Consider the following 25,407-nt stretch of genomic DNA (forward strand, 5'->3'; position numbering starts at 1 on the left):
GTTAGCAGGTGTACATCTATTAGTCTACTGGCAATATTATGCGGATCATGTCGATAGGAGCTCAGAACAAAATGTGATCCTTCACAATATGGCACAGCAGCAAACTATTTGCCACACGGCACCTCGTAACTTTCCATCCGCGCTTTTGATGTTTTGTTCAATGTGAAGGGTAATGGGGACGCAATTCAAGTGCTTACTGGATCGATATTCGTCTGCCAGACAGTCCACCTTTGTGGTGCCAAACCTCGTCCTGGTAGGGTTTTGTGAAGATACGGACATTGCAGCACCAACGCAAGAGCAACCAACCTATAGAGAATACAGCTGATTTAGAGGTCTTGTACAGCTTGTCGTCTATTGACTGTGAAGCATTCTATCCAGAAGGGATTTTCCCTTCAGTGCAATTCTGGAGGGCTCGATGGAATCGATTGCTGACGTCCAAGATTCAATTTACGGGAAGGGAAATGGGCCGCCTATTCTGCCCCACACAGACGACCCAAAGGCTGTAACACATCCTCGTAAACATCCCAGTGGGCACGGCGAGACTAATCCTTACACTCCAACAACAGTGCATGCAGAGAAAAAATCCTCGGATGATGAGCTGGCTTTTCCAGCATCTGAATTGCCAGAGGGTTTTCCCCGCGAGCTGTCATTCCGAGCTCTGGCAGCCTACTCATTGATTCGAACTTTGAGTATACAACTGCGGCTGTCACCCTTCACACCCAATGTATTTTTACGAGCACTGAACCTCCCTTATCCGAATCGTTTGCTAGGGCAAATTCATGTGGCAATTCTTCGTCTTTTACTCGGCAGTTTACGTATGGGGTACCACTGGGGTAAGGGATTTTCTCAAGTTGTGGCGAAGAAGCGAAAATTGGATGGATTGCGTTGGCCTTTGCGAGCTGGTGATAATTTGGAATTTCTGGACACCTTTTCATGGCCAATCTTTTACTACGATTATTGTCATTTGACTGCTGATATCCTCCACACTGCAATGACTGACACAACCGATTATGTAGACGTGCGTCATCTGGATACATCATCTATCAAATCAGATCGGCTAGAGGGCGAGGATCTTGATTGCTCCGTCGGCCCAACATCGTTTGACTCACCATCAGTCATATATTTGAATATTTTGGAGGAAGAAAATGACGAGGACGAATACATGGCAGAAGATGACTTTGTTCAAGCCGATTCAGATGAAGATTTCGATGCGTCAGATCGGCCAATGAAGAAGCGGAAATCATCGTTTTTCACCGCGGCGACAAAATGTTGTACATATTCGGCATCGGGGTCGCTAGTACATGACACTTCTTTGCAAGATCAAGCCCAAATGGCAACAATGCAACAAGATGAAACCACCGCACACGAAACATATCTGCATAATGAGTATTCAAACGTGTCATCCAATGGCACAAAAATAGGGCTTAAAACGTGTTCAGCTTATTTATCGGGAAAAGTTCTGTCAAGTTCCTTTCCACCAACTCTACTCGAGACAAAAAAAGAGGAAACGGTTCATGATCTCGAAGTTCGGCTGGAAAGGTCCTTGGATCGAATGAATGAAGAAGGGGGCTTCGGTGGCTCTTCTTGTATCCCTATGCACCCAGGGTCTCCTGTTCCATTTTCGATAGAAGGTGACACGAGCGTTTCTTCCACGGATGTTCGGCAACCTGATCGAAGGCGCGTGTACCAGATACTCCCTGTATGTTCTGAGTCGAGAAACGAGGTAAGTTCGCACCAACAAGAAGAGAAAATTGAGAATGATGGAGTCGCCTTCAGGCACAGCTCAGAATGTGATAGCGAGATAGCTTACGTCCTTGCTAAAAAGACGTACAGCGCAGACCAATTCAAATATGATCACGCACACAACGAACTTGCGACCATAATGGCTTCAACCGCGGCTGATTGCTCATTCTTTCAACCTACTCTATCGGAAGAAGGGAATAGCGCCAGATGCAAGTCGAACAAAGACGACGCTTCAAGCAAGTTTACAGTGAATGAAATTTGTACTTCACCCCAATCAGTTGGGTACATCCATAGTAAAGCAGCAATAAGGGTTCAGACATCAAAGCAACATACGAATGTGGAACACACTGCCTGTAAGAATGAGCCACGTGAACTCGGAATTGGTACGACTGATGATGACTCGTCCAGGGACATAGAGCATGCCTTAAAACCCAATGAAGAAAAGGAGAGTAGGGAGACAGGAACCTCTTGCCTTTCGCGTGGCAAATCTGAGCTCTCAGGCAGCAGCACGGAGTCACATAAATTTTCAGATGTTGGCGATCCGTGGGCTCACTTTCAACCACTTCTTCGGATGCGCTCTGGTGAATCATATTTTAGCCTTCCTCTTGAAGACAAAGTGACGATTCTTGAATTTCTGATCGACGAATTGCTATCGGTCGATGTTATAGCGGCAGAAATGGCACGGCGACACTTGTCGAATTCAACACTTCGGTTTACCTGCGAACAAAATCTTTCAGTTGCACAATCACAGGCCGCAGACAATGAGGATGTGTGCGCTGTTTGTAGAAAAGAAGGCGAGCTACTGTGCTGTGACGGATGTATTTTCAGCTACCATAAGAAGTGCCTTGGCATATCGGAAAATGAGGAAATATCTGACGTCCGTTGGCATTGCCCTGAATGTACACTTGTAGATCCTGCCAGCTTTGGATCATTCCAACATGTCAGAAAGGAATGCGTTGAGTGGTTTACAAAGGAGGATTTAAAAATGGAGCCTCAATTGTTTGAAGGTCTCACAGAGCCCTTCTGCCAGTCTTTGTCAAATTCAAATTTTCTATGTCCTCCAGTGCTCGAATGTGTCAGTTCCAGAACAGAAAACCCTTCCGAATTCTTGATTGTTCACGGGTTTATTTTTGGTCGCGCCTTGCGTGGGGCAAATGCCGATGTCAATGTGTTGAACCTTGCACGTGTTCGACACATGTTTCTAGGATTACCACCGAAAATTTTGTCCTCTTGGCCGTTTGCCCAGGTACCGTACGATCCAAGCCACCTTTATAAAGACTACATCCTTGCAAGTGGCGCTCCTTATTTCTCTGGACTGCCTGAGCTGTACGATCCCTCAGTCTATTTGAGCAAATATCGCTTGGCACCGTATCCTCCACCTATACGGAAAGATGTTGAGCCTAGCGCTTTCGACTTCGAGCATCAATGTCATCCGGCTAGTTACCTGGAAGTGTCGCGGAGACTTGACAGCCGCATGTCGAACGATATGTCGGTCATAAAATTGCTTCGAAACCGTCTTTTCGACCATTTCAAGATGATCAGAGAATATTTGTTGTCTCTCGAGATTACTCTAGGGAGAGCCTGCCTCCTTGACGAATTCTGGGGCACTCATCGGAGTGCAACAGGTGGTACAACTATCTGGGCTCGCAATGTTAAAATGGCAAAGTCTGCCCAACGGTTATCAAACTTAGCGGTCAAACTCGTAGATGCTACTCACCCCAGAGCATTCCTGGAGACATGGTTTGACCACGCTGTCAAGGTAAAAGGCTTTGACGCCAAAAACGGTACAGCTGTTTCCAAGGAAATGAGCGACGCTATTCCGATATGTCCGGATAGCAACCCTACATTAGAGTCTTTGAATCGGCATTGGGAACGATGTCCCCCATCTGCTATCTTTTGTCTTCTTGCGAAGGAAGGTAAAAGTCTTAGTAACTGGGTTGGTGAGTATAGACCAGATCTTGTAGCGAAAGCTATCCATCGCTCGAAACGGAAGAAAGGAGTCGAAAATTCTTCCCCCCATTTAGCCGTCAAAAACATGAATGTTGGACCGAAGCGTTTATCAGTGAACGGTCATACTCCAGGGACGTTTGCTAGACGTGAACACCTTAGGGAAAAGAGAGAGTCGGCAGATTCACCTGGAAGCTCTTCTTGTATGCACAACTTCGAAAAAAGTGGAAAAGAACTGGTCGTGGATTTGCCTGATAAGGAACTGTTTATGAAGCCTTTACGTAAGAGGAGGCGGTTTGATCGAGGCCTCCCTGACAAGGCACAACTGGAGAACTTTGACCCAAAGAGCGTAACCAGCGCAAAAGCAATTCTAGAAGCCAGGAAGCGAGCGAAAGTCACCAAGTTTGTGGAGCAACAAAATCCTATATTTATCAAAGAAATGCCCTGGCCGGTCGCTGGTCGAAAGTTGTTTGATCCTGTAGGGTCGCTGTCTCCGTCAATCGTGCGGAGTCTAGCTCGAAGCGCTGGAGGGTTGCGGGCTCCCTTTGTCACGTACATACCTTCCTACGAAGTAGGGCAAATGTCGCACTACCATGTTTGGAGAAAGCGCACCCGTTTGTGCGCAAGTTTCGAGGAGCTCAGCTATTCTCTTCGAATGCTACAAACGTTCGTGGATACTGGGGTGGGTGCTCGGAATGTTTAGCCATACTCTTACTTCTAGCAACATCTAACACGTTGACATTTATTTTTAAGACTATCCGAAAATGCGTGGTGATGGGGCAGCGGTATACGTCAGGAAAAGCCAACACCACTTCTCGCGTAGTCGCTTCTCACCGTGATATTGAAGATGGTATCGAATTCTACCTCGTAAAAGAAGATAAATCTCAACAAAAGGGGCGGTGGTTCTCTTCATTCAGAGTCGACCTTCCTGTTCTTGTCAACGAACGTATGTCTCGAAGGACCATTTTGATCCAGCAATGCGAAGAGCGGCAAAGTGTAGCAAAAACGGCCAAGGCCAAAGCTGATTCAATAAAATGTCAATTTTCCGCAGCTGCTGTCAAGGGTAAAAAAGAGGCTGTTTTCCGAAAAACCGCCAAGGCTGGCCACAACAAGTCAAAGGCTGTCGTCAATCGAAAGGTCGATGCAACTCTAAGGAAGAAGCATGCTCCCGTAGCTCGTGCACCAACAACTCAAGATTCTGGTATTGACCCTCCTGATCGATTATCTTTGTCTAGAAGAGCCCCGTATCAGTGTGCAGAGAAGGCCGGGACAGGTCCATTTTCTTTCAACATTGCTTGTCTATCAAAGAAAACAATCGCTAGTGAGGCCTCCCTTCTCTTGCTACTGCATAGGAATCACGTAAAGTTACTCATTCAGAAACATCTTCCAAACACACAATTACTGGAGAGGGAGTTGCAAAGGCTTCGTTTTTGCCACGCAAACAAGCTGAAATCGATAGTGATCTCAACTGGCACTCAGGTATCGGATGATCAAATTCTGGACCAGTTTAAGCAAGTCGAGAGGGAGGTTGCACAATGTGAATCATATCCTGAAACAACCCTACCCACACGCGCAGAGTACAAACAAATTGCTTCAACTGTCGCTACGAAAAAAAATGCCAGACTACAGCATGCCACCTCATCTCTTCAGGGTTCTAATAACCCCTGCATACCAAGGGGAGAATTTGACAGGACAGTGAACACGTCTTCCAATGACAATCGTCTAGTCACCAACAATGTGAACCAAGTACCTTCTGGCTTGGCCTCGGACTACCAACGAAGATTTGAGTGGCCGGGACAACCATTTCTTAATACGTTCCAACCCCAACCATGTCAAATACCTGAACAGAGGTCTACATCCAAATATGAGATGGTAGGTTCTCCTTCAAAGCGTATTATTGCAAGCACTAGCGAACAAAATCGTTTCGGATACCACGCAGCCCCAATGCAAAATATGGATCACACTCTAACAAACATGCAATACAACGTAATGCCCCAATTCGAAAAGGGCTCGAGGAACTCACAAACAACTCAGCAATTGAACAATAGCCGGTCTTCGGTGTCACATTACTCCTCTCCTTCCCAGCATTCTTTCCGAAATCCGGTACAATCACCCACACATGCATCTTTCAATGAATCGCGTGTTGAATACCATCCCTTACAAAAGCAGCACGTCCAGCAGTCATTCCCTTCACATAATTGTCATTTCGCCTCGTTTCAGCAACAGCAGGGTCAGCAATTTGAACTGCCGGCCAAGTTTAATTGGATGAGTTATTCGACGCAACCTACGCAAGTTTCCGTGCATCAATCAGGGACACCGCCGCTGCACCAGTCGATGACGCACTCTCAATACGGATATTTACAAGCAAATCAAAATCAGCCGATCACTCACAAAGAAATGATGCAGCAAAGTCCGGCTGTGTCCTCAAATGCGTATCTTTTGCAGAATCAGCAAATGACTTGTGCAGCCGGCGTCGCACAGGGACCTGAACATGATGCTGCAGCCTTGTCTCATCCTGGTTACCTTGATCCTACGCCAATAGAGCAAATGAACAAGCAGATGGCATCATTCTTTTGCTGGCCAAATTCTTAGTCACGTTGACAGTATATGCACATGTATATAGCGACACTCTAAGAATTTACGGTTAGGACAAGTCTTCCAGAAAGAATTACGAGAGTGTTGAGGTTCTCGAAATACGCCAATGAGCGTTTTTTTGTTTGCGGGGTGCGATATATAAGAGCTGTTATCAACAGCAGCATATAATATCGAATCCCTTACTGGACACGCAATCGATAGGATGAGGAAGTGCGACGGCATCGTTTGCTTCTTGCAGATATAAGGCTACAATGTCGCGCATTCCTTTATTAGACAGCATAGGATACAAAAAGCAAAATATTCGTTGGTAGGCACCCCCGAAACTATTCTATGCCCATAATAAGAGACTGAACAGACAGGCTTCGACAACTAGATAGTCCCGTGAAGTCTTCGTGAAAAAACGGAAATTGATTTCACTTTAAAACAAATGGCTCAGGACTGTCGAGGCAAGCTCTAGCCCCTGTAACCTTTCTCTTAGGGACACGTAGAACATAACGCAATCCGTGAAATTTGTGCTTGTTGGCAATTACCCCGCTTTCTGACCAACGTCGATGTCAACATTTGATATAGACTTGAACAGAAGCTATTTTCAGAAGCGGAAGAGAATCATTTACTTTTGAAAGCTACACAGTTATATAGCCGACCACCATTTAAAAACAGCTTGTTTCCCGAAAGACAGCGTACCAGAACGAAGCGTATCCCCCAAAGCAGCCAAAAGAGGAAATACCGGAACAAAGAGGAACGCGACAAGTCAACTTTCGAGTTTATGGTTAAGCGTAAATGCAAAACGTACCAACATTTTACAGAGTTTGTGTTTTCCCGCCATGGTCAGGTTTCCCGCCCCATTCGTTTGTTGTAAAGATAGCCGTTTTATCTTTCACGAAACTGCGACCAGTTTTTTGTTATAGCAGCGGCACGTTTACGTTATGATATTCCTGTACAGCGATTCGTACATTCCTATCAAAATCTTTGGACTGAATGATGCCGTTCTCGAAAAAGGTATTGATCGGGAGGATTGGATTCATCACGTAGCTTATGTAATGGTTGTGGAGCTTTGCCAAAAAATTCTTTACCGAAGATTCCTTGCATGGATGCTGACATAAAGCCAGTAGTTTAATATTTGTCGCTGTGAGATGTCCAAACACGATGCGATCGCCTTCCTCTAGCAACTTTCCGGTCCAGCGGGTCGAGATTGGTGCCACGCCCTCCACTCCACGCCGAAGTGGCATCGTACCATCCGGCTTGCTCTTCCCTAGCTTTTCTTCTAGCACATCTAAGGCACTGTGTACTAAAAATTGGGAATCCAGAGATAGACTTCTTGCCATACCAAATTTTTTGCCATGCTCCACGAAACCGAAAGGGTCGTCTACAACACTTGCAGTTTCCATCAACGATTCATTGCCAGTCTCGATACATTTTTGACAGTCGCAAAGATACAAAGGTTCGTTGGATTTACCAAGAACGGCGATACCGAGAAGAGTCATCTTCGTTAGGCACTAACGCACCAGAGCACTTCGTCGCAATTCTACCAAATTGCTTTGTCGCTTTCCAGGCAACAGACGCGTAGCTTCCTCGATTATGGTACGATGTTTGATAGCCAGGATACCGGACGATTCCTGTTTTGGCAAAATCCACGTAGTGTCATCCTGATACACAATGGGACTAGGACATCCAATGATGCATGATCGGTAAATTTTAATATCCAACCACAATAATCAATAGATGTCTCACTTATGTCTGGTCTGTATCAACAACGACGTTAAAAGGCACCATACAGAAAGCCATCCAGTTGCGACGATGCCGATTGACTGTGAACACAGGGATGTCACAGTCAAAGCAAGGTATCCACATCAAACCCGCTCCTTCTCGCTAAAAAACGCCATTGGGAAGACACATTAGAAAGTACAGAAGGGCGGATTCCTTTCTTCCGTGTCATGGCGTTTGCAGAATATGTCACCAAGGCTTTCTCAACGCCGACAATCTCGTTTCTAGCCCTTCTGGGGGTCCTCCAATGCATTTCGCCGGCCCACGCATCAATCCCGCCTCGTCGAAGCTCCTACTACGACGACTTCGTTTCACTCAGGGGCTCGACAGACATCGCCGAGCATCAGTTTCACCGGCGTCCTTCTTATAATGGGCATCCAGATAGCCAATATGTTGCTTTATCGGACAACAAATCGAACCCGTCCTCGTTGCAAACTCAGGTTCGGAAGATGAGTGCGATCAATCGTCTGCTACAGCCTTTCGTCCGACGAGACACCAGCTCCACGTTAGCCACTGACACTTGCCAGACCGTCGCAAGATCTGCTCTTGAACGAGTTTCCGACGATCTTACCGATGATGCCCGTCGTCCTGTAACACGGCATGTTAGTTTACGACTCCGTAGGCGGACTGTTACCGAAGAGGAACGTGCCGACGTAAAAGAAATTGTATTACCTGCCATTACGGACCCGATCATTGACACTGCAACGTGGGAGCGGCTGACGGGACGTGAGTTTCAGGAACATCCCGAACTTATGCAGGACTTGGCCGTTATGGGTGAGCAGGTAGCTCGAGTGGACACGTCGAACACGTGGATAGCGTGGACTTGCCACGACAAACAAGAAATGGATTTGGCTGCTGGCGATATTCAAACCTGGACTGGTAAATCGAAAAGAGATGGGTATGGATCAAATTTACCTTGGATCAAAACTCGTTCAGTTGTACCAATGACCCCAGTAGAAATGGTTGATTTGCTCATGGATTCATCCCGTGTGACGACGTACAATCCATGGAGTATTGGCAGGGAAGATTTATGGGTATCCGAAGACAATAACTCCAAAATTGTCCGGAATCGCACCCAGCCACCGCTTGGCTCCAAAGTCATGGTTGCCACGACGCTACTGCATGCGCAACAGCTCGACGACGGCGCATGGATGTTGGTCAGCCGAGCCGTTGGTGGCGATGTGTACCACGACAGCTCCGACAAGAATGCCAGCAAGTCGGACATATTACTTGGGGTCAACCTGTTGGAGCCATATAGCGATCATTCATCAGTGTTAACAGCAGTTACCCACGTTTATTCTTCTGCTGTTCCATTGATGCTCGCCGAACGCCTGGGAGTGAAGAGTGCCGTAAAATTTGTCAAGGACATCAGATCCGCCAAAATACCTGCAATATAGCTACAGCGGTTTCATTTAATAGCAAAGCATTATATTCGCTATCCATGCGCGATATTATCGTTCATCCATTTCAGAGACACCGGTGTGACGGCATTTCTCGTCACGCTCAAGAATTCGCCGCCACCGACGATTCGTACGAGTAATCTCTCCCGGCATATGATTCCTTAGGCGTTCTATAACCTTCTTGCCATAGGAAGAATGACAAAACGCCTTCACAGAAAGCTGCACCGTCCTATTGCTAGGTCCACTACCCAACGTCAGCTTGACACAGATCGCGAAGTGGCCTTGTAAAGGCAGAAACGCTAGTCGCTGAGCTGAGCTCATGTCTGACAAACAGCCGCTGATATCGTCGGGCAACGCTTCATTTCTCGTCCATTCAGTCGAAGGCGATTTCTCTATTGCTGTGAAATAATAGTCGCTGGTGTTGCCCTCGCGACCAAATCGGCAAGTGGTTTCCAGCCCAGATAAAGTATCAAAGTACATTTTCATGCGCTCCAGCACCGCGTCCATTGGTTGTGGTGTCTCTCGTAAATCAATAGAAACGTCGTATTGCCAGGGTTCCTCGGATACGACAGCTAAAGGAGAATCAAGTTTGGGTCGTAGAAAAGTCCACGCCAAGAACCATCGCGTCCAGTGACCTGGACCAAACTCTGTAGCCACGACGTGTGCAGGACCCAACGCTTCAGTCACGATATGTTTCAAACGGATCCACGATTCCTTCTTGCCACACATGCAGCACGTCCAACCAGGAATCGATTCAACTCTTTGTTGAAGGAAGAGTTGCAGACAATCGAACAACGTATCGGAAACGAAACCAACCTCCCCACCAGGGTAGGATCCTTCGTGGGCTGTCATGTGTGTACGCTGTCGCCCATCCCCTGTTCGCATGGCCGTATATTGGGATTCTTCTGAAGGTTGGTTGGAATCGTAAAAGGGCGGATTGGTGATACAAAAATCGAGTCTAGGCTGTAAAGTTATACCGAACGCAGGTGCAGCAGTTGCGATGGCCAGCAAACTCTGCCACAGCGGACCTCGATCCGCTAAAGTTTCCTTTGTATTAATCTGACGTTGTTGCTGTGTCGAAGGCGGCACCTGCAGGACTTGAATGCTGGACTGAAAACGATTGACTTGCACGTTAGCACGAGAAAGTTCAACCGAAAGCGAATCAATATCGGTAGCGTAGATTTTCGTGGACGGCATTGACGCAAGGAACAGTAATGGGTAAATACAAGAAGAACCGGTACCAACATCTAAACCGGTAAAGGATTCTGCTGCGCGTCCTCGATGATCCTCGAAGTGTTGGGTCGAAGCTAGGAGTGGGAGCAACTCGGTTCCGACCCAACGCACCATGAAGTAGCGGTTGGGGACGGGGGGACAGAGTCGATCATCCGGTATGTGAGGCAAGGCGATACCGAAGTGAACGTGTAGTAAAGCTTTGGTCAAAGCAATCGTAAAGTCTTGCGTGACGTGTGCCGACAAGGGACCTCCTTTGGTCTTTTGCGATGCTTGGACACTGTGGTAGGCACGGCCAAAGGCCGGAAATTGCCGTGAAAGCTCTTCGAAGTTTGGAGTGATCAGTGCCTCGAACGAGACGGTATTCACCGGGGAATCTCGCTTACGTTTTGACATGGTGCAAAAGGTGTTTACCGGTAGAGAAAGAACGATCCAGAGAAAACCATCCAAACGAGAATAATGTGGAGGTGCCCACCATTTGACAACGAAGATTACGATGAAAACATGGGTTGTCTGTCCGTCGTCGTAGACGTTCCCAGTGATGTAACTGGAAAGGAGTAGCAGGATCGACACGAGGTATGACACGAAGGCATATTTTTGGGCAGACGAACGCACCAAGTCGTGTGGGCTGGTGAATGAAAACAGTAACAGTGAATCCGCTGTCCACAACGCTCCATTGTTGTGTTTGCGTTCGAAAGGTTGCTCCAAAATAAACTACGACGTTTGGTATGTATTGTCTCACGTCAGCTAAAACAATTTCTCTCAATGGACGATCGTCTGTACAGTCAAGATTGGCGTGACGAACAGGTCCCGCCAATGCGTCGTCGTCGACGACGTACCGTCGTTCGAACAAAATGTGTCGTTGGAAGATTTCTATTTCTTCCGGGTTCTTTGGCAGTCATTTTTCGGTCATCCCTGTAGTAGCAGCGGGAGCCAAAATGCACACTGTGAGCGTAACGGCCCTTCCCGTACCATATACACAAAAAATTGCGCTCCCGGCCGTTGCGTCGCATCTCCACGCTCTCACTCTTGTACGCACGCCTGTTTTCCTGTCCAGGTGATTATCGTCCTTGACCGAGTGTTTCGGTCCACCAAGCCACTCCTCCCTTGTGTAGATCGTGAGATATTTTCCCTAGTCATCCAGGAATATCTTGTTTTGGATCCGATAATGAGCGATTCCAAGCCTGCCGCCGCCCCTACGAACAAAGCTCCCGCCCCTGCGGCGAAACGACCCACAAGCTCTACTTCCTTGGCACCGTTGGCAAAATATAAACTTGTTTTTCTAGGAGATCAGTCGGTCGGAAAGACATCGATCATTACGCGCTTTATGTACGACAATTTCGATCGCCACTACCAAGCAACCATTGGGATCGACTTTCTCAGTAAGACCATGTACTTGGAGGACCGAACGGTCCGGCTCCAGCTTTGGGACACCGCAGGGCAAGAAAGATTCCGTTCCCTTATTCCTTCCTATATTCGCGATTCTAGTGTAGCGGTGGTGGTGTACGATGTATCCAACCGCTCGAGCTTCCTCAACACGGCAAAGTGGGTGGAAGACGTCCGCGCCGAACGAGGGAATGACGTTGTCATTTGCTTGGTAGGGAACAAGACCGATCTCGGTAACGACAAAAGACAAGTCTCGACAGAGGAAGGAGAAGAGCGCGCGACGAAGGATGGACTCTTGTTTATGGAGTGTTCCGCCAAGGCCGGTTACAACGTTAAATCGCTGTTCCGTAAGTTAGCGACGGCCTTGCCCGGCACGGCAGATGCAGCCAACGGCAACGGTGCCAACGCGAACGCTAATTCGGCAAATTTGGTGGACATTAAATTGTCGGCTGCACCGGCGAACATCGATGAAGCCAAGTCGTGTGGATGCTAGAGACAGCAAAGCCGACCTCTGTCTCTATCCACGTTCACTGCCAACGTAAGCGAAACGATATGCTTCCGGTATTCGTTGTCGATCCCTCTTTGTAGTAGCCCCAAGCAGATTTGTATCGACTGTAGACCTCTTTTTTTAAGTTATTGACGTCGTTTTGCACGTCGGCGATTTCGCCTATACTCGTTGTTTGTCTTCCTGTAGGGCGGTGCACTGGACGGGCTTCATTGGTCTCGTTTCTACGCAATTCCAATTTGGCGTTCAATAATCTTTCGTCTCATCTTTGACACCGGTAACATTTACAGTTAGTCGTTTTTGGTATTCTTGGAGCTTCCGTCCGACATGACTTCCAAGGCGGTGCGGAATCGTGTCAAGATTTGCTTAATTTGTTGTGCTTTGGTTGCGCCAACAATAAGTAGAAAGAAAAAGACGACCATGTAAATGTGATGCAGGACCTCGGAGCTAGCTCGGCACGTGGCAGAGTGCGATGAGCAGGTCAAATCGGTAAACCAACGCAAGATCGCCGAAACCGCAGCAATGGCCAAAGGAATTAAATATCTGTTCGTGTCGAAAACAAGAGAGTGTTCAGCATCAAATGCAACAATACAACGAACGGCTTCTCTTTCTTAAAAAAACTTACGTTTCCATGCCAGCTAGCGGGTTCCGTCCCGTGTTGAGTGATTCGTACACTTGAAAATTATCCTCGACTTGATCGAGGAATTTGCCCTTTGCTTGATCAATACTGTTTCGGCTGCCAAATGTGGCGACGGACTCAAAGACAGTCAATGCCTTGCTGCGAATCATACCGTGTTCTTCTTGTAACTCCTCCGGTCGAACGTAGTTGCTACAGCGCGGTCCGGCAATTCGATCCATCTCTTCTTTGTAGGCAGTGACCGCGAGGTGAACTGCGTTGGTATTGTTGGCCGACGCCGTCGCTTCCAACAATGTAGCTGCCGTGGGAAACTTCGCTCCCGACGCAAACATATCCGCGTATGCTTGAATGTAGCTTCCTAGTTCAGCTGCACTCAACGTTCGTCCATGTATCACCTTGGCTTCCAAGTTATCTGGTGAAAATACTCGCTTGCAATATCGATCCAATAGGTGCATGAATAAGGGCTGAATTGACTCCACGTCACCCGAAAACTTCTTTTTGGTAACGGCCAATCCAGGATGGCAGAGCCCATAACACGTAACGTTTGCAAAACACGACAAAATCTGTTGGCGTGTATCTTGGAGATCCTTGGCATCACGGTCAGCAATTGCCGTTTGCAAGTATTTCTCCATGGACTTTTCCATGGCTTCGCAATCCTCGTCGTCTTCTTCATCTTCAAAGTGCTGCCAATCTCGAACCAAAAATTCGATTTTCTGGAAGGGCTTGGGTAAATCGTTATCGTCACCCTCCTTTTTCGACTCCTCAATACCGTCATTGACGGCAGTTCGCGCGTATTCACTAAAGAGTGCCAGTTGCTGCAAGTTGTCTTCCTGAATCCTCTTGTCAACGTTGTAGATCTGATAGCTGCTCAGCAGTGTACTGAAACCAAAAATGGATGCCGTCAACGACATGGTGGTTTCGTGATCAAACATTCCCTGCGTATCGACCAAGAGAACCGCGGTCGGGTGTTCCTTCCCGGTTTCGATAAAATGAGGATGGCTCCACATCCAAATACCAGTCGTATTTCTATCGCTGCCTGCCTTCCATTCAAACCCTTCGTTTCCTAGCGATTCGATGCGTTCGTACCAGGGTTCTGTATTTGTAGCATCGCTTTTTTGATCTGCTTGCACTTGGTAAAGGTACCGCAGAAACCAACTCAACAAGAATGATTTACCCGTTCGAAAGGCGCCGACGACGGAGACGATGGAAACGTCCCATCCCACTGGAACTCGCGACAAAATCGCTTGTAACTTTTCCTCTTCAAACTTGAACGCATAAGCATCCTTTTCACTCCCAATCGATACAATTTGGAGGGCCTGAGGCTTTGCTTCGTCGTCTGTGGCAGCAGCGTCGTCGTCCTCTTCTTTGCCCGGACCGGAATCAATCTTTTCGTCGACAGTGAGAGCCTCTACCTCGTCGTCGGAAACCACAACCGCCGGAGCGGATTGATCTCCCGTTTTGGTTTCGTGTTCCACCAGGACACCAGAATCGTCAGTGTCTGACATTTTTTTCGTTGCCAAAACCGACTTCGTGGATGTACAACGAAGTCTTTCCAGAGAACGGCATCGACGACGGCGACGATGATTTGATTCCCATCACGTTACTTTTTTCCGTCGTTCGCATCATCGTCCTACGCTAGCGAAAACGTCACGAAGGCAGACAGACCGAGAATGAGAGAAACTGGAAGTAAAAACCGGAATACGGAATGTAAAGCAAACCGTACACGATCCCAAACTGTCCGTGTGAATTTCCAACCTAGCGAGAGAGACAAGAACACCATTGGTATTCAATAGCTTTCCGTTACATTTTCCGGAAGAGTGCTAGTCAATGAATTTAAGCCTGCTTTGATTAACGATTGGAGTGCTTCCTCATCCTGGTAACAATGAGGCAAGAAGCTGTGAATAGAGTGGTTGCGAAGAAGCTATAACTGCAAATAACCAGACTTGGGAGTACTCGACAGGAGAAAATAATATCCAGAATCCCGGCATTTTTATCTTCGACCTAATTGGATGCACCGCAAACAAGAAAATTGTAAGACACAAGTTGCCGCTACAACACCGCAATGTGCTGTCAAAATGTAGTAGGGGCACTGACAATCGGGCCGTGGAATGGACCGGCGACGGACTCGATTGCCTTCAAAAAGGCAAACCGAGCAGGAAGCGCAAAAACTGCACTCCCAAGTGTTACCAATCCATGAAAGAAAAACGCGTAATAAAACACGTTTCCGTGGGCCTTGATGCTAATAACCTCTACAGTCCCTCTAGCATCCGCATGAAGGTATCCGGGTGTGACATTTGTTTGACCCGGAACCGAAAAAGGAGGCGAATTCACGGAGCAAAATAGTGGCTTACCTGCTATACGTCATCAATAAAGAAGTGGTTGTTTGTGAGCATGGGTGCAAAAAAAAACTGCTACCAAAAGGGACGGAATGCTGCCAAGCTACAAGCTCCGTACGTGATGAGTCACTCGTCAAAGCTAGCGAGCTTGGTCATTACTGTCGCATTTACACACCAAAGCCGGACACGCATGGTGAGGAAATGGCCGGCTGTGAGCGGTTGCTTGATTCCTGTAAAACCACGTTGGCTCTATAACACACACGGGGGCACAATCGACAGTCACTGACCTTCAACTACGAACCGGTTGCCAGTCGATTGCTGCGTCGTACTCGACGTGTTCCAAAACAAGAGCGTGCGGCGGCGCGCACTCCACTTGCAAATTGTTCCGCGACTGCGTGAGAAGCATTGCTGCGACGTTGTCCAGAGTCAGTTTACCAGTGCCCACGCCAACCACAGTGCCTACCAAAAACCGGATCATTTTGTAGAGGAATCGGTCTCCGGTGACGGACACCACGTACGTTTCAGTATCCAACCAAGTACTCTGGTGTTGTATACGAATGCTAATGAGCTGACAAGTCGTATTTCTCATTGTAAACTTGATCTTGTTGTCCGAGCCTCGCGGTGCACCTTGAAAGGCAGCAAAATTGTGCGACCCTTGCAGTATTTGGCAGGCTTGCTCGGCTTGGTCGAGAGAAAAGGTAGAAATTGCTCGATCTAGATGCCACACATAGAGACGCTTTGTGGGATCCGCGCGTGTGCCTACGGAAACGACGTACCGGTAGGTCTTGTGGCGACAAGACAACGTCGGGTGAAAGGGCAGAGCACTGATCGCAGGATTACATCCGGTAACGTGGGGGTGAGGCGTTGGGGCAATCCCCATAATAGAAATGTCGTGTGGCAACATACGGTTCAGCGTAAAGGCCAATTTTGTCAGGTTCATGGGGAGCTGCGTAAAGTAGGACGTATCCGTAGCGTTGCGCGGGTGAGGTTGTCGCTTTCCCGGGATGGACCAATCCACTACGGGATCATCATTCGGCGAGGTAGTTTCGTGTAGACAGTAGATTTGCGCCATCATACCGCGGGCGTGCACGCCCTTGTCGGTACGGCTGCAGCCCTCCACGACGACTCGTTGGGGATCAATGTTGCCGTACACCTTGGATAGACAGTACTGGATTTCTCCCTGTACGGATCGTACCGTACCATCGTAGTTGCCACGATTCCGTCGGCGGCGTCGAGACCTGGTCGAGTAGCGAGGCCTGGCGGCATTCGACTCACGATCTTTCGGATCGTTGCCCGAACTCCATCCATAAAATTGCCGGCCGTCGTAACTAACATGGAGGAGTGCGGACGTCAAGGGTTGTTCCGTGAAGTTCACGGCCACAGGAGTTACTTCGTCCGCGCCCCAAGCTACCGTGCGTAACGCTGCATTCCGTTGGAAGTTCGGGTTTGCGGCTACCGGCGGGAGCGCCAAGGCAGTGATACCTGGACAGGCCAACGATGCACACGCACCGCCGAAGAGAGTCAGCAGCCAAGCAGTCGTCTCGTGCCCGACCATCGATCATTCTGTGGCGCTTTGTGACGCCAACGTTATCAGTATCGACCTGATATTGGATCCGCGTTCACAAACGACAATCGGTGCGACCAACCGTTGGGAGTCTAGAGAGATCTATCTCCGTTGCTCTGTAGAAAAGGCGAGTGATTGCAGTAAGAGAATCAATTACTTCAGGTTAAAAATGTGTGGTGGAACGGAGAACTGTCCCCGCATCGGGACCCACTCGTTGTGAAGTCACGTATGACTTCACAAGAAACGAAGTACTCATTCCCGGTATGTCTTTAGGTCCCGTAACAGCTCCATGCGGTATTCAAATCTCTATTTCTAGAGAGACACGAAAGGAACACTACCCATTGACTGTCAACGGGCTCGGCTTGCTTTGTTCCAAGTGCTTCACACAGTGTGTCACCTGCTACCATGAGAATAGCAGAGATCACTGCGCGTGCTTCAAACGACCAAAGCAGCCGAGAGTCCGACCCGACGAGCTGGTAATAACCTCTTTCTCACAGTCAGTCCTTCGATTGGTAGATTCACACATTCACGTCGTGGCAAATCTAGTTGTTACTATAATTCCTAGTCAGGCACTGCGTTCGTCATGACCCAAGATTCCGAGTCACCTGCAGCGCCCCCTTTAGGTCTTGAAACGGAGCCGTTCGTGCACAAGACGCCGGTGTCGCTTTCGGATGACGATTCCATCTGGTCGGACGTCAAAGACACGTTGATCCTCGGCTTTCCCATATTCCTCGCCATGCTCTCCTGGGTCGGTATGAAGACCACCGACTCTGCCTTGTTGGGACACGTATCGGCCGATGCCCTGGCAGCCTCCGCCTTGTCGGACTTGTGGACCATGTGCTCCGCCGTTCTCATACAGGGAAGGGTTCTCGGTATCCTCTGTGGCGCCGCCGTCGGTGCCGGCAATCCGAAACTTGCCGGAGTATACCTCCAAGTCTCTTACTACGTCCTGGGCGGCGTCTGCGTCTTGGTCTTTGCGTCCTGGTACGTCACCGAATACGTGTGGTTGGCCTTTGGCTCGGATCCAAAAATTGCCCACATGGCGGGATCCTACGCCAAAATATTGGCCTGGAGTATTCCGGGACAATTGGCCTTTGCGCAACTCAGTCAATTTTTTTCCGCCCAACGCATCATGGCACCCGAAGTCAACGCGTCCTCCTTCGCCATGTTGGCGAATCTCGTATTGGGATTGGTTTTCGTGCTCGGTATTCCTTTTCCACAATGGGACGGGTTTGGCTTCGTCGCTTGCCCGACCGTGACTTCTATTGTAGTCTACGTACAGCTTTTTGTGCTTTGGTTCTTTTACATATACATCAAACGGCTACACGAACCGTGCTGGGGCGGATGGGATTGGAAGGCAATGACCAAGGAACGCGTCCGGATTTTCAGTGATCTCTACTTTCCCGCGGCCTTGGGTATGGCGTCCGACTTTTGGCGAGTCGCCGTGGTGGGAGCCGTCGCTGCTAAACTGGGAGAAGAAGAAGTAGCCGTCTTCAATACTTCGTATCGCATCATGTGGATTGTTTTGATTTTAGTCAACGCGCTCTCCAGTGCCGCCGGAATCAAAATGAGTATGCGGCTTGGAAATATGGACCACCACGGTGCCAAGCAGGCTGGTGAAGTGGGAATATATATGTCTGCGGCTATTTTGTCGTTTATCGGATTCGGAGTGGTCTGGAAAATTCGATGGTTCGGTCGCATTTTTACCAACGATCCGGTCTTTTTGGATCTTTTTGAAGAGGCCAAATGGCCGTTCATGGTCACACTAGTTCTCATGAATCTGTCCGTGGCCATTGAACGAATCCCTTACGCCATGGGACGAACCAAGGAGGTTTTCTGGCTCGGTTTTGTGGCCAGTTGGGGCGCTCAGGTACCAGCGGTTGCTCTGTTGACGACTTACTGGCGGTCCGACCTGGTGGGTCTCTACTGGGGCATGGCTTCCGGATACGCCGTCCTATCTATTTTGTACGGCTACGTGACGCTCACAAGGTACGTTGAGATGATGGGATTGAAGCTGAAGGTAATGGTACAACAGTGGTTACCTTCATGCTCATGCTTGACTTTTGTTGTGGCGTTATAGTGACTGGAAATTGTACGCCGAACTGGCCCGTCAACGGTCCGAAGTCTCCGATGACTAACGGTAAGCCTCGGGGGTTGACATCGTGACGCCTTTGTCTGTAAGCGATTTACGAGCGTTCCTTCAGGGGATCTGCATTGGATTTGTATTGGCAAGAGTCGAGGCTAATGTTGGAGAAGTACATCGACATTCTTTTTTGGAGCGCATCGTGATACACGTTTTCCATACTACTTTCAATACTACTCAGGTTTGTATACATGACCTATGTTAAGTGTAAATCGGCATTATTCATCATAGCAGCAAGGTAATGCGCGCTAGTTTACCTACTAGGTGTGCGTGCCCGAATAGCTTGTACTACTGTAACTGTTAGGATCTCCGCTTCTGGCCTTCTTCCGCCCTGGAATTCGGTGTCGTTGGACGTTGGACGAAAACACATTTATTGGACACACAAAAGGGCCAGAAATTTCGTTCAGCCAGTTCGCCGCACCGTATCTAGTCTACACGACCATGGTGGATCCACCTTCGGTCACCGCAGAGACATCCTACCCAGGTCCTGCAGCGCCTTCAGACGGAAGAGTGCAGCAGGTTGAATCAAATGATTCTAGGTGGATGAACCAAGTACCGAGTCTCCCTTCTGTGTCGATTCATCCTGGTCACTTTTTTCTGTTTGCGAGTCTACCGTTCTGTGTCGGCGCTTACCGTGGCTACCGACGCCCTTTGGAACGTATGGTGCAGGATATTTTGCAGCAAAGAACGGGAGGACGTGTTCATATTGCCGATATCAAAAGTGCCGAGGAAGATGTGCGCCGAGCCGTAGCGTCGGCCGTGGCTTCAAGGGCGTTGAGTGTTGCCTCGCTGGCGAGTGTCGGAACGTTCGGTCTTTTCACGGCCAGCATCTTCTACGCGCTCAGATGCCAGACCTTGGGGGAAGCCATGGAAGTGACAAGAACTTGGGCACACGAGCGACGGAAAGCTTTGGATCGGTTTATGGGTACGGCAGGACGAGTCGATGAATCCCACCCCGAAGTTTTGGCTACCAGGGGTATGACGGAAGAAGAAGAGATGGCCTACATCTCAAAAATGTATCTCCCGGATGAAGAATGGGAAGAAGAAATAATAGCTGAGGACAAAGAATAGAATGAAGTAATAGTCACTTTTCTACATAGTTTAGGAAGCGCAGGTATAGGCGATTGCGATTTATTCTTTCAGGTAAGCTGCCATAGTCTCTTCCGGCTCCCATTGCACACGCAGATCTGCAATCAAGCCTGGTCGAGCACCGTTTCGTCGGTAACTCTTCCCAAAAGATGCCGGTTGCATGCCTTGTTGGCGACTGGCTTGTACGCCCTTGTAGCCGACCGTCATGGCGGCTAGCTTGACGGCACGCAGATTGGTCGGCACGTCTTCTCGAATCCTCCATTCCAAAGCAGCCACAGGTACCGGTCCGTTAGGTCGTACATCGACCGTGTATGATAGAACTGTCTCCATTAGTCCAGTCTCACCCGTCCGTTCCGTTACTTTCCACTCGCCATCGAATTCTTTGAAAAAGAAGGATTCACAGCATTTGAATTGGATTCGTCTTTCGTTTCCGGGATAAGAAGCCCCGTTGGCATCTTGCCGGGTAGCATCGGGCTTCGAAGGGAGAATTGTTGGTGCTGGCTTGATGCTTTCTTTCATTTCCATCGTCAAGTCGGCTCCAAATTCGAAACCGACAATCTTCTGGGCACCTTTTTGAAAGAGACGGCACTGAAAGTTGCCATCCCCCATTTCCCCTCCCGACAAAGGTCTAACAATCCGAGATTCTACCAAGTTGGGAACATGTGTTGACAATCGATCGTAATCGGTAAGAATCGCCCAGACATCTTTCAGTGGGACTGGTGCCACGATCTCGCCGTAAATTTTGCGAGAATTGCCGCTCGTTCGTTCGATACGGACGGGCACTAATTCGCACGAGTCATCGCCTTGTGCTGTCTGTTCCGACTCGGCGCCTCCGAACCACCAAATATTGAGAGACGTTGGAGAATAGAACGCGCTGCGATCGAGTCGTGAATGTCGGATAGCAGACGATTGAAGACCACCAGTGAGAAAAGCGTCCGTCGAGAAGAAGCTTAACGTCAATATGAGAGCGGCGGACATTAGCGATAACCTTTGTGATCTTGTTTCTTTCATAGTGCCAATTGATTTGATAGTTGTTGAGCGTCTAGAATTCATCATGGTGGCAGCGTACTTTCGTTGCGGTAGGTATTCGTCGCTTCAAACGGTTGGGCGGAAAGAATCTACAGGGGGGGCACTTCACGTGTTGTGGAGCGGCTGCAGCCTCGTCGTATTTTGCTCCTCCGGAGGTTACGGTGGAAAATAAGCAGTGTGGTCACTCCGCTGTCATCAGCGAGGACAGAGATGCAAACACGTCACGTAGTACGACCTAAACATATAATTGTTGATGACGTATTTATGACGTGAATACGACCATACCATCTGGGTAGCTTCTGACTTTCCGAAAATGGTCAGAAGCGGAGAGTTGTGCTGTCAAGGTCAAACTTCGTTTATCAATAATCGGTATGCGCATTTTTTGAAGAGGCACTTCTTTTTCCGGGTGCTTCTTCCTTATCTTGCTCTCGTTTGGTTTTTTACTTTTTTTGGTTTTCCAACGTGTAACGTCTATCCTCACAATTTCTTGTCACAAAATTTGTTTCCTGGACAGTGAGTGTCAACCAATTGTTCGTCCAGCTACAGTTACACACACGGCTGGTTAAAAAAAGAGGTGACGCAGACGAGCACGAAGCCAAACGCATTTCATCTCTATGTCGGGAAGCAAATGACTCAAGAAGATCAGATTTTTGCGGAAACCTGATTCCATAGCTTTATGTTTGTACTCTCAGTTCTGGAACAAGCCATACGATTGCCACCGCTGCGGTGCTCTCAACTGAACAGCATACAGGAAGAGTATGTTCGTTGTGAGTATTAGTATGGCAAAAAGAAGCTTTTGAGATCAAAGTCTGTGTTTCTGCCAATCTCTTTCACCAGTAGCAAACTATTCTTTACATTCCGCGATAATTTCTTCAAGACAATGATAAATTTGTCTAGCATTATTCGTTGAAATAAGGGTTTGGATCAAAACACTTAATCTACGACCATATCTACTGCTCAGAATCGAAAATCACACCGAACCATGTCTTACACCGAGCATTCGTATGCTTGCAGGCTTTGTGCGATCATCACGAAAAGCTACCCTACATTCTTTTCTGCGGATGCGGCCAAGCTTTTAGATTCGACTTGTCTTTTTTCTTGTAGATACGGACCAAAAGTCGTTTCGATTTTACTACCGCTTTCACGGCAACCGCTGGTCCGTATAGCTGTTTAACGTAGAGACGATACTCTACCTTTTCGGCATTGTCCGTACCGGATACCAGCAACCCGCCACCGCCAATGAGTTTAGCCGTCACCTCCGTAACGTTGGCATCTCTCCAGTCAATAAAAGTGGCACTCGTTGGACCGGGCAAATTGTCCACGCGTATCACAGCGATACCATCCTCATCACCTTCGTCGTCCCATAAGTAGCGTGTAATTTGCCGTGTCCTTCGTTCGCTACATGGCTTTTGTCTATTTGATGCTTCCGATGGTTGAGTCTGCATCGATGGGCTGCCATTCTTATTGCTGCTGATCGTAGAGCGATCCCCAACTGACTGGCCGCCGCGACTAAGTAGTCGCGGACCGTTCATCGTGTAGTCTTCTATACACAATCCATCGCTGTACCCCCCTTTCGCTCCAGGATTGTTGTGGGCGTAATAGTAGCTAGAACCAAACGGTTTGTCGTGTTCGGACTGTTTGGTGGTCGAGGTTGAATTGACGATTCCCTTGCGACGCCGCTCTTCCCAGACGTCCCCTGGGCCTACGCTAGGTCCAAAATCTTGTTTTTGTTTCGCAGTTGACGCTTGCAGTTCCTTTCTCCGATTCTCAGACGACGAATCGCGGTCTAGAGTTGGCATTTTCAAAACTTTTTGGTAGACGATCACGGTCGCAAGGAACACGACTGCTAACACTGCAACGAATATCCCGAATTCGTTACCGACATATTTATCCATCCTTTGCGACTTCTACTGTGTGTCTCCCTTAAAGTGATGGCTATCGGTTGATGTCGAGCTTTGTCATGACCTCACAATCCTCCACTGGGTGAACAGTTTGACCGGACGAGGTTTTCTGTCGATCGTTCGTTCCCAGTCCTTCATTTTCTTCACACTCGCTCAGTGTGCTTAACAATCGATCCCGTATGTTTTCTCGGATCACGGATAAGTCATCAGTATAAATTGACGTGGCGATATTGATATTGAAGTTCAAAACGTGGTCATCATAGATGTTCGCATGACCAAAGACAGGTAAATCAAGCCGACCACCTGACGTGGTTTTGTTCAACTTGAAGCAATTATTTAAGGACTCTGAAAACAGAAACAGCTATACTCCCTTTAACTGTATGCCTTGTCATGTGTTGCGCATGTCTATGAACCAGCTTGCTAATTCTAGTCAGCTCAAACATCCAGTTACGAGCCATTGGCTTCGCGAAAAAAGGAACTATGCAAATTGACCTCCCTTGACCCGATTGTTCAAGGACGCAACGAGCTTTCGGCTCAGCGCAACAGAACGCGAATAATGAGAAGACAAAAACTCACAGACAGAGAAACCTCTCTAGCCCGGCAACACGAGAAGCGAATTGGAACGTCAGGTGCAAATGAAAGTGGAATGAATAGTGCCTTGGAAGGGGCCATTATCTCGCCACAGAGCCGGGTGATCGGCCATTTTACGTCGTTGCTCTCTAGTGCCTTGAATGTATCACGGAGCACCGGCACCGTAAAGCAGCCGCTTCAGTCGGTATCTGAAAAGCTCCCTTTCATTTTCTCCCGATCGATCGACGCTGCTGCCCTATGTTGTAGTGTGCCATCGCTGCAACTGAAACAAAAAGACCCGACCTTTTTCCCGCGTTCTTCAAAACCGCTGGTAGAAGACGCCGCTGCTTTGAATCTTGGAACACCCTTACGTGTTCACCGATCCGATTTGAAAAGTTTGCCAATCACATTATTGTGGAATCTCAGTCGATCTTTCCTATCCTTGGTAGATTCACGATTGCGGTCTTCACAAACCGCTTTGGTAAGGCAAAGTCGAAGTAGGCATCGGGAAGATGACGCACATTCCCGCGTCCTCGTTGGTCTTTTGGCTGCGTCTTCTACTCCAATCAATCCCACAGCTGTCGTCACAACTTTTCGTGCTCTGGCTTTCTCCGAGCGTGTCGACGAAGGTGACTACATTTTACCTATTGTTATGGAAGCAGTATTTGATCTCGATGTTTTGGGCCATTTCATGACCGTCACGATTGAAGCTCCAGGAACCATTCAAGGAAGCTTTGTCGGCAACAATCACATAGCAGGTCCGGTAGAGCTGTTAAAAATCGAAGTTCAACTAGACACGTCAGCCATGCTCAAGTCGATGATGACTGAAGCGCGTTCTGTGGTGCGAAAAGCCCTTGTCGTAGCCACCGAAATAGCCACTAACCTTCTTCACTCGACCCCGTCGAGAGTCTCATACCACGATACGACGGATCTGTTGGTGCTGCAAGGTTCAGGCGAAAGATCTGTGAGAGAGATGCTTCCTAATAGTACCTCTTCAGATACTTCAGCGAACGGATCTAGCGCAGCTAACAACAGCGACACCTGTTCCGAGCATCCACAGATGCTTCCGCCTCCTGCGCGGGGAAAGAGTGAAGAGCTGTCTCACAAAAGAAGTACTGAAACTTCGGACAAAACCAGTGATGCATTCTCCTTGGAGACAAAGAACGCACCATGGGGCAAGAATAACACCTGTGGCGACAAAGAAGACATCGACTTTTTGGAAAATGAGAGTTTTGTGTCTGATTTGTCCGGAGTGAAACGGGAATGCCTTGACCAACAATGCCTGGGCGTTGATGATGACAGTTTATCCATAGGATCTCGAAAGCGGCTTAAGACGTCTCCGTCTGAAAAGAGTCGTACCACGGAAAATGAAGAGCAGCCGTCAACAGTAGACCTTCCAGCTGAGAGCTCACGCGATCAGGACGATCGACCATCTCGTCCTAGCATCGATGTGAATGAGCTCTGTGTCCGGATTGCAAAGGTATAGACATATCACAAAATTTTGACGTCGATTAAAGGATTGCATATAGAACCATTTAGTTTGTACGATATGGAATAGAATACATGAA

General features: G+C 48.3%; 11 protein-coding genes across 11 annotated transcripts; 6 read left to right on the plus strand and 5 right to left on the minus strand.

Moving 5' to 3' along the window:
• Window positions 1-415: 415 nt before the first annotated feature.
• Window positions 416-4,393, plus strand: PHATRDRAFT_37523 (predicted protein; the record flags this gene model as incomplete). The annotated part of the gene is made up of 1 exon (XM_002181497.1): window positions 416-4,393. The coding sequence occupies one exon, from the start codon at window positions 416-418 to the stop codon at window positions 4,391-4,393; it is 3,978 nt and encodes a 1,325-aa protein (XP_002181533.1).
• Window positions 4,394-4,638: 245 nt separating this feature from the next.
• On the plus strand, window positions 4,639-6,282 carry PHATRDRAFT_37524 (predicted protein; the record flags this gene model as incomplete). Its single annotated transcript, XM_002181498.1, has 1 exon — window positions 4,639-6,282. One exon carries the CDS (start codon window positions 4,639-4,641, stop codon window positions 6,280-6,282), a length of 1,644 nt encoding a protein of 547 aa, XP_002181534.1.
• A 905-nt stretch (window positions 6,283-7,187) lies between these two features.
• On the minus strand, window positions 7,188-7,769 carry PHATRDRAFT_37525 (predicted protein; the record flags this gene model as incomplete). Its single annotated transcript, XM_002181671.1, has 1 exon — window positions 7,188-7,769. The coding sequence occupies one exon, from the start codon at window positions 7,767-7,769 to the stop codon at window positions 7,188-7,190; it is 582 nt and encodes a 193-aa protein (XP_002181707.1).
• A 398-nt stretch (window positions 7,770-8,167) lies between these two features.
• Window positions 8,168-9,446, plus strand: PHATRDRAFT_47341 (predicted protein; the record flags this gene model as incomplete). The annotated part of the gene is made up of 1 exon (XM_002181499.1): window positions 8,168-9,446. The coding sequence occupies exon 1, from the start codon at window positions 8,220-8,222 to the stop codon at window positions 9,444-9,446; it is 1,227 nt and encodes a 408-aa protein (XP_002181535.1). The 5' UTR covers window positions 8,168-8,219.
• A 1,307-nt stretch (window positions 9,447-10,753) lies between these two features.
• On the plus strand, window positions 10,754-12,700 carry Rab6 (predicted protein). The gene has a single exon (XM_002181500.1). It carries the CDS (start codon window positions 11,848-11,850, stop codon window positions 12,556-12,558), a length of 711 nt encoding a protein of 236 aa, XP_002181536.1. The 5' UTR covers window positions 10,754-11,847; the 3' UTR covers window positions 12,559-12,700.
• Window positions 12,675-14,774, minus strand: PHATRDRAFT_54726 (anti-viral guanylate-binding protein). Its single transcript, XM_002181672.1, has 2 exons — window positions 13,196-14,774; window positions 12,675-13,113 (listed from the first exon to the last, which is right to left on the minus strand). Exons 1-2 carry the CDS (start codon window positions 14,710-14,712, stop codon window positions 12,861-12,863), a joined length of 1,770 nt encoding a protein of 589 aa, XP_002181708.1. The 5' UTR covers window positions 14,713-14,774; the 3' UTR covers window positions 12,675-12,860.
• A 1,058-nt stretch (window positions 14,775-15,832) lies between these two features.
• On the minus strand, window positions 15,833-17,277 carry PHATRDRAFT_47345 (predicted protein; the record flags this gene model as incomplete). The annotated part of the gene is made up of 1 exon (XM_002181673.1): window positions 15,833-17,277. The coding sequence occupies exon 1, from the start codon at window positions 17,096-17,098 to the stop codon at window positions 15,833-15,835; it is 1,266 nt and encodes a 421-aa protein (XP_002181709.1). The 5' UTR covers window positions 17,099-17,277.
• A 58-nt stretch (window positions 17,278-17,335) lies between these two features.
• PHATRDRAFT_47346 (hypothetical protein) lies at window positions 17,336-20,321 on the plus strand (the record flags this gene model as incomplete). The annotated part of the gene is made up of 5 exons (XM_002181501.1): window positions 17,336-17,368; window positions 17,523-17,603; window positions 17,673-19,096; window positions 19,188-19,216; window positions 19,555-20,321. 5 exons carry the CDS (start codon window positions 17,336-17,338, stop codon window positions 20,319-20,321), a joined length of 2,334 nt encoding a protein of 777 aa, XP_002181537.1.
• Window positions 20,322-20,381: 60 nt separating this feature from the next.
• PHATRDRAFT_37532 (predicted protein) lies at window positions 20,382-21,350 on the minus strand (the record flags this gene model as incomplete). Its single annotated transcript, XM_002181674.1, has 1 exon — window positions 20,382-21,350. The coding sequence occupies one exon, from the start codon at window positions 21,348-21,350 to the stop codon at window positions 20,382-20,384; it is 969 nt and encodes a 322-aa protein (XP_002181710.1).
• Window positions 21,351-22,411: 1,061 nt separating this feature from the next.
• PHATRDRAFT_37533 (predicted protein) lies at window positions 22,412-23,167 on the minus strand (the record flags this gene model as incomplete). The annotated part of the gene is made up of 1 exon (XM_002181675.1): window positions 22,412-23,167. One exon carries the CDS (start codon window positions 23,165-23,167, stop codon window positions 22,412-22,414), a length of 756 nt encoding a protein of 251 aa, XP_002181711.1.
• Window positions 23,168-23,825: 658 nt separating this feature from the next.
• Window positions 23,826-25,325, plus strand: PHATRDRAFT_47347 (predicted protein; the record flags this gene model as incomplete). The annotated part of the gene is made up of 1 exon (XM_002181502.1): window positions 23,826-25,325. The coding sequence occupies one exon, from the start codon at window positions 23,826-23,828 to the stop codon at window positions 25,323-25,325; it is 1,500 nt and encodes a 499-aa protein (XP_002181538.1).
• Window positions 25,326-25,407: the final 82 nt, after the last annotated feature.

The sequence above is a fragment of the Phaeodactylum tricornutum genome, chromosome 13, assembly GCF_000150955.2.
Source record: "Phaeodactylum tricornutum CCAP 1055/1 chromosome 13, whole genome shotgun sequence".
Taxonomy (NCBI): domain Eukaryota; phylum Bacillariophyta; class Bacillariophyceae; order Surirellales; family Neidiaceae; genus Phaeodactylum; species Phaeodactylum tricornutum.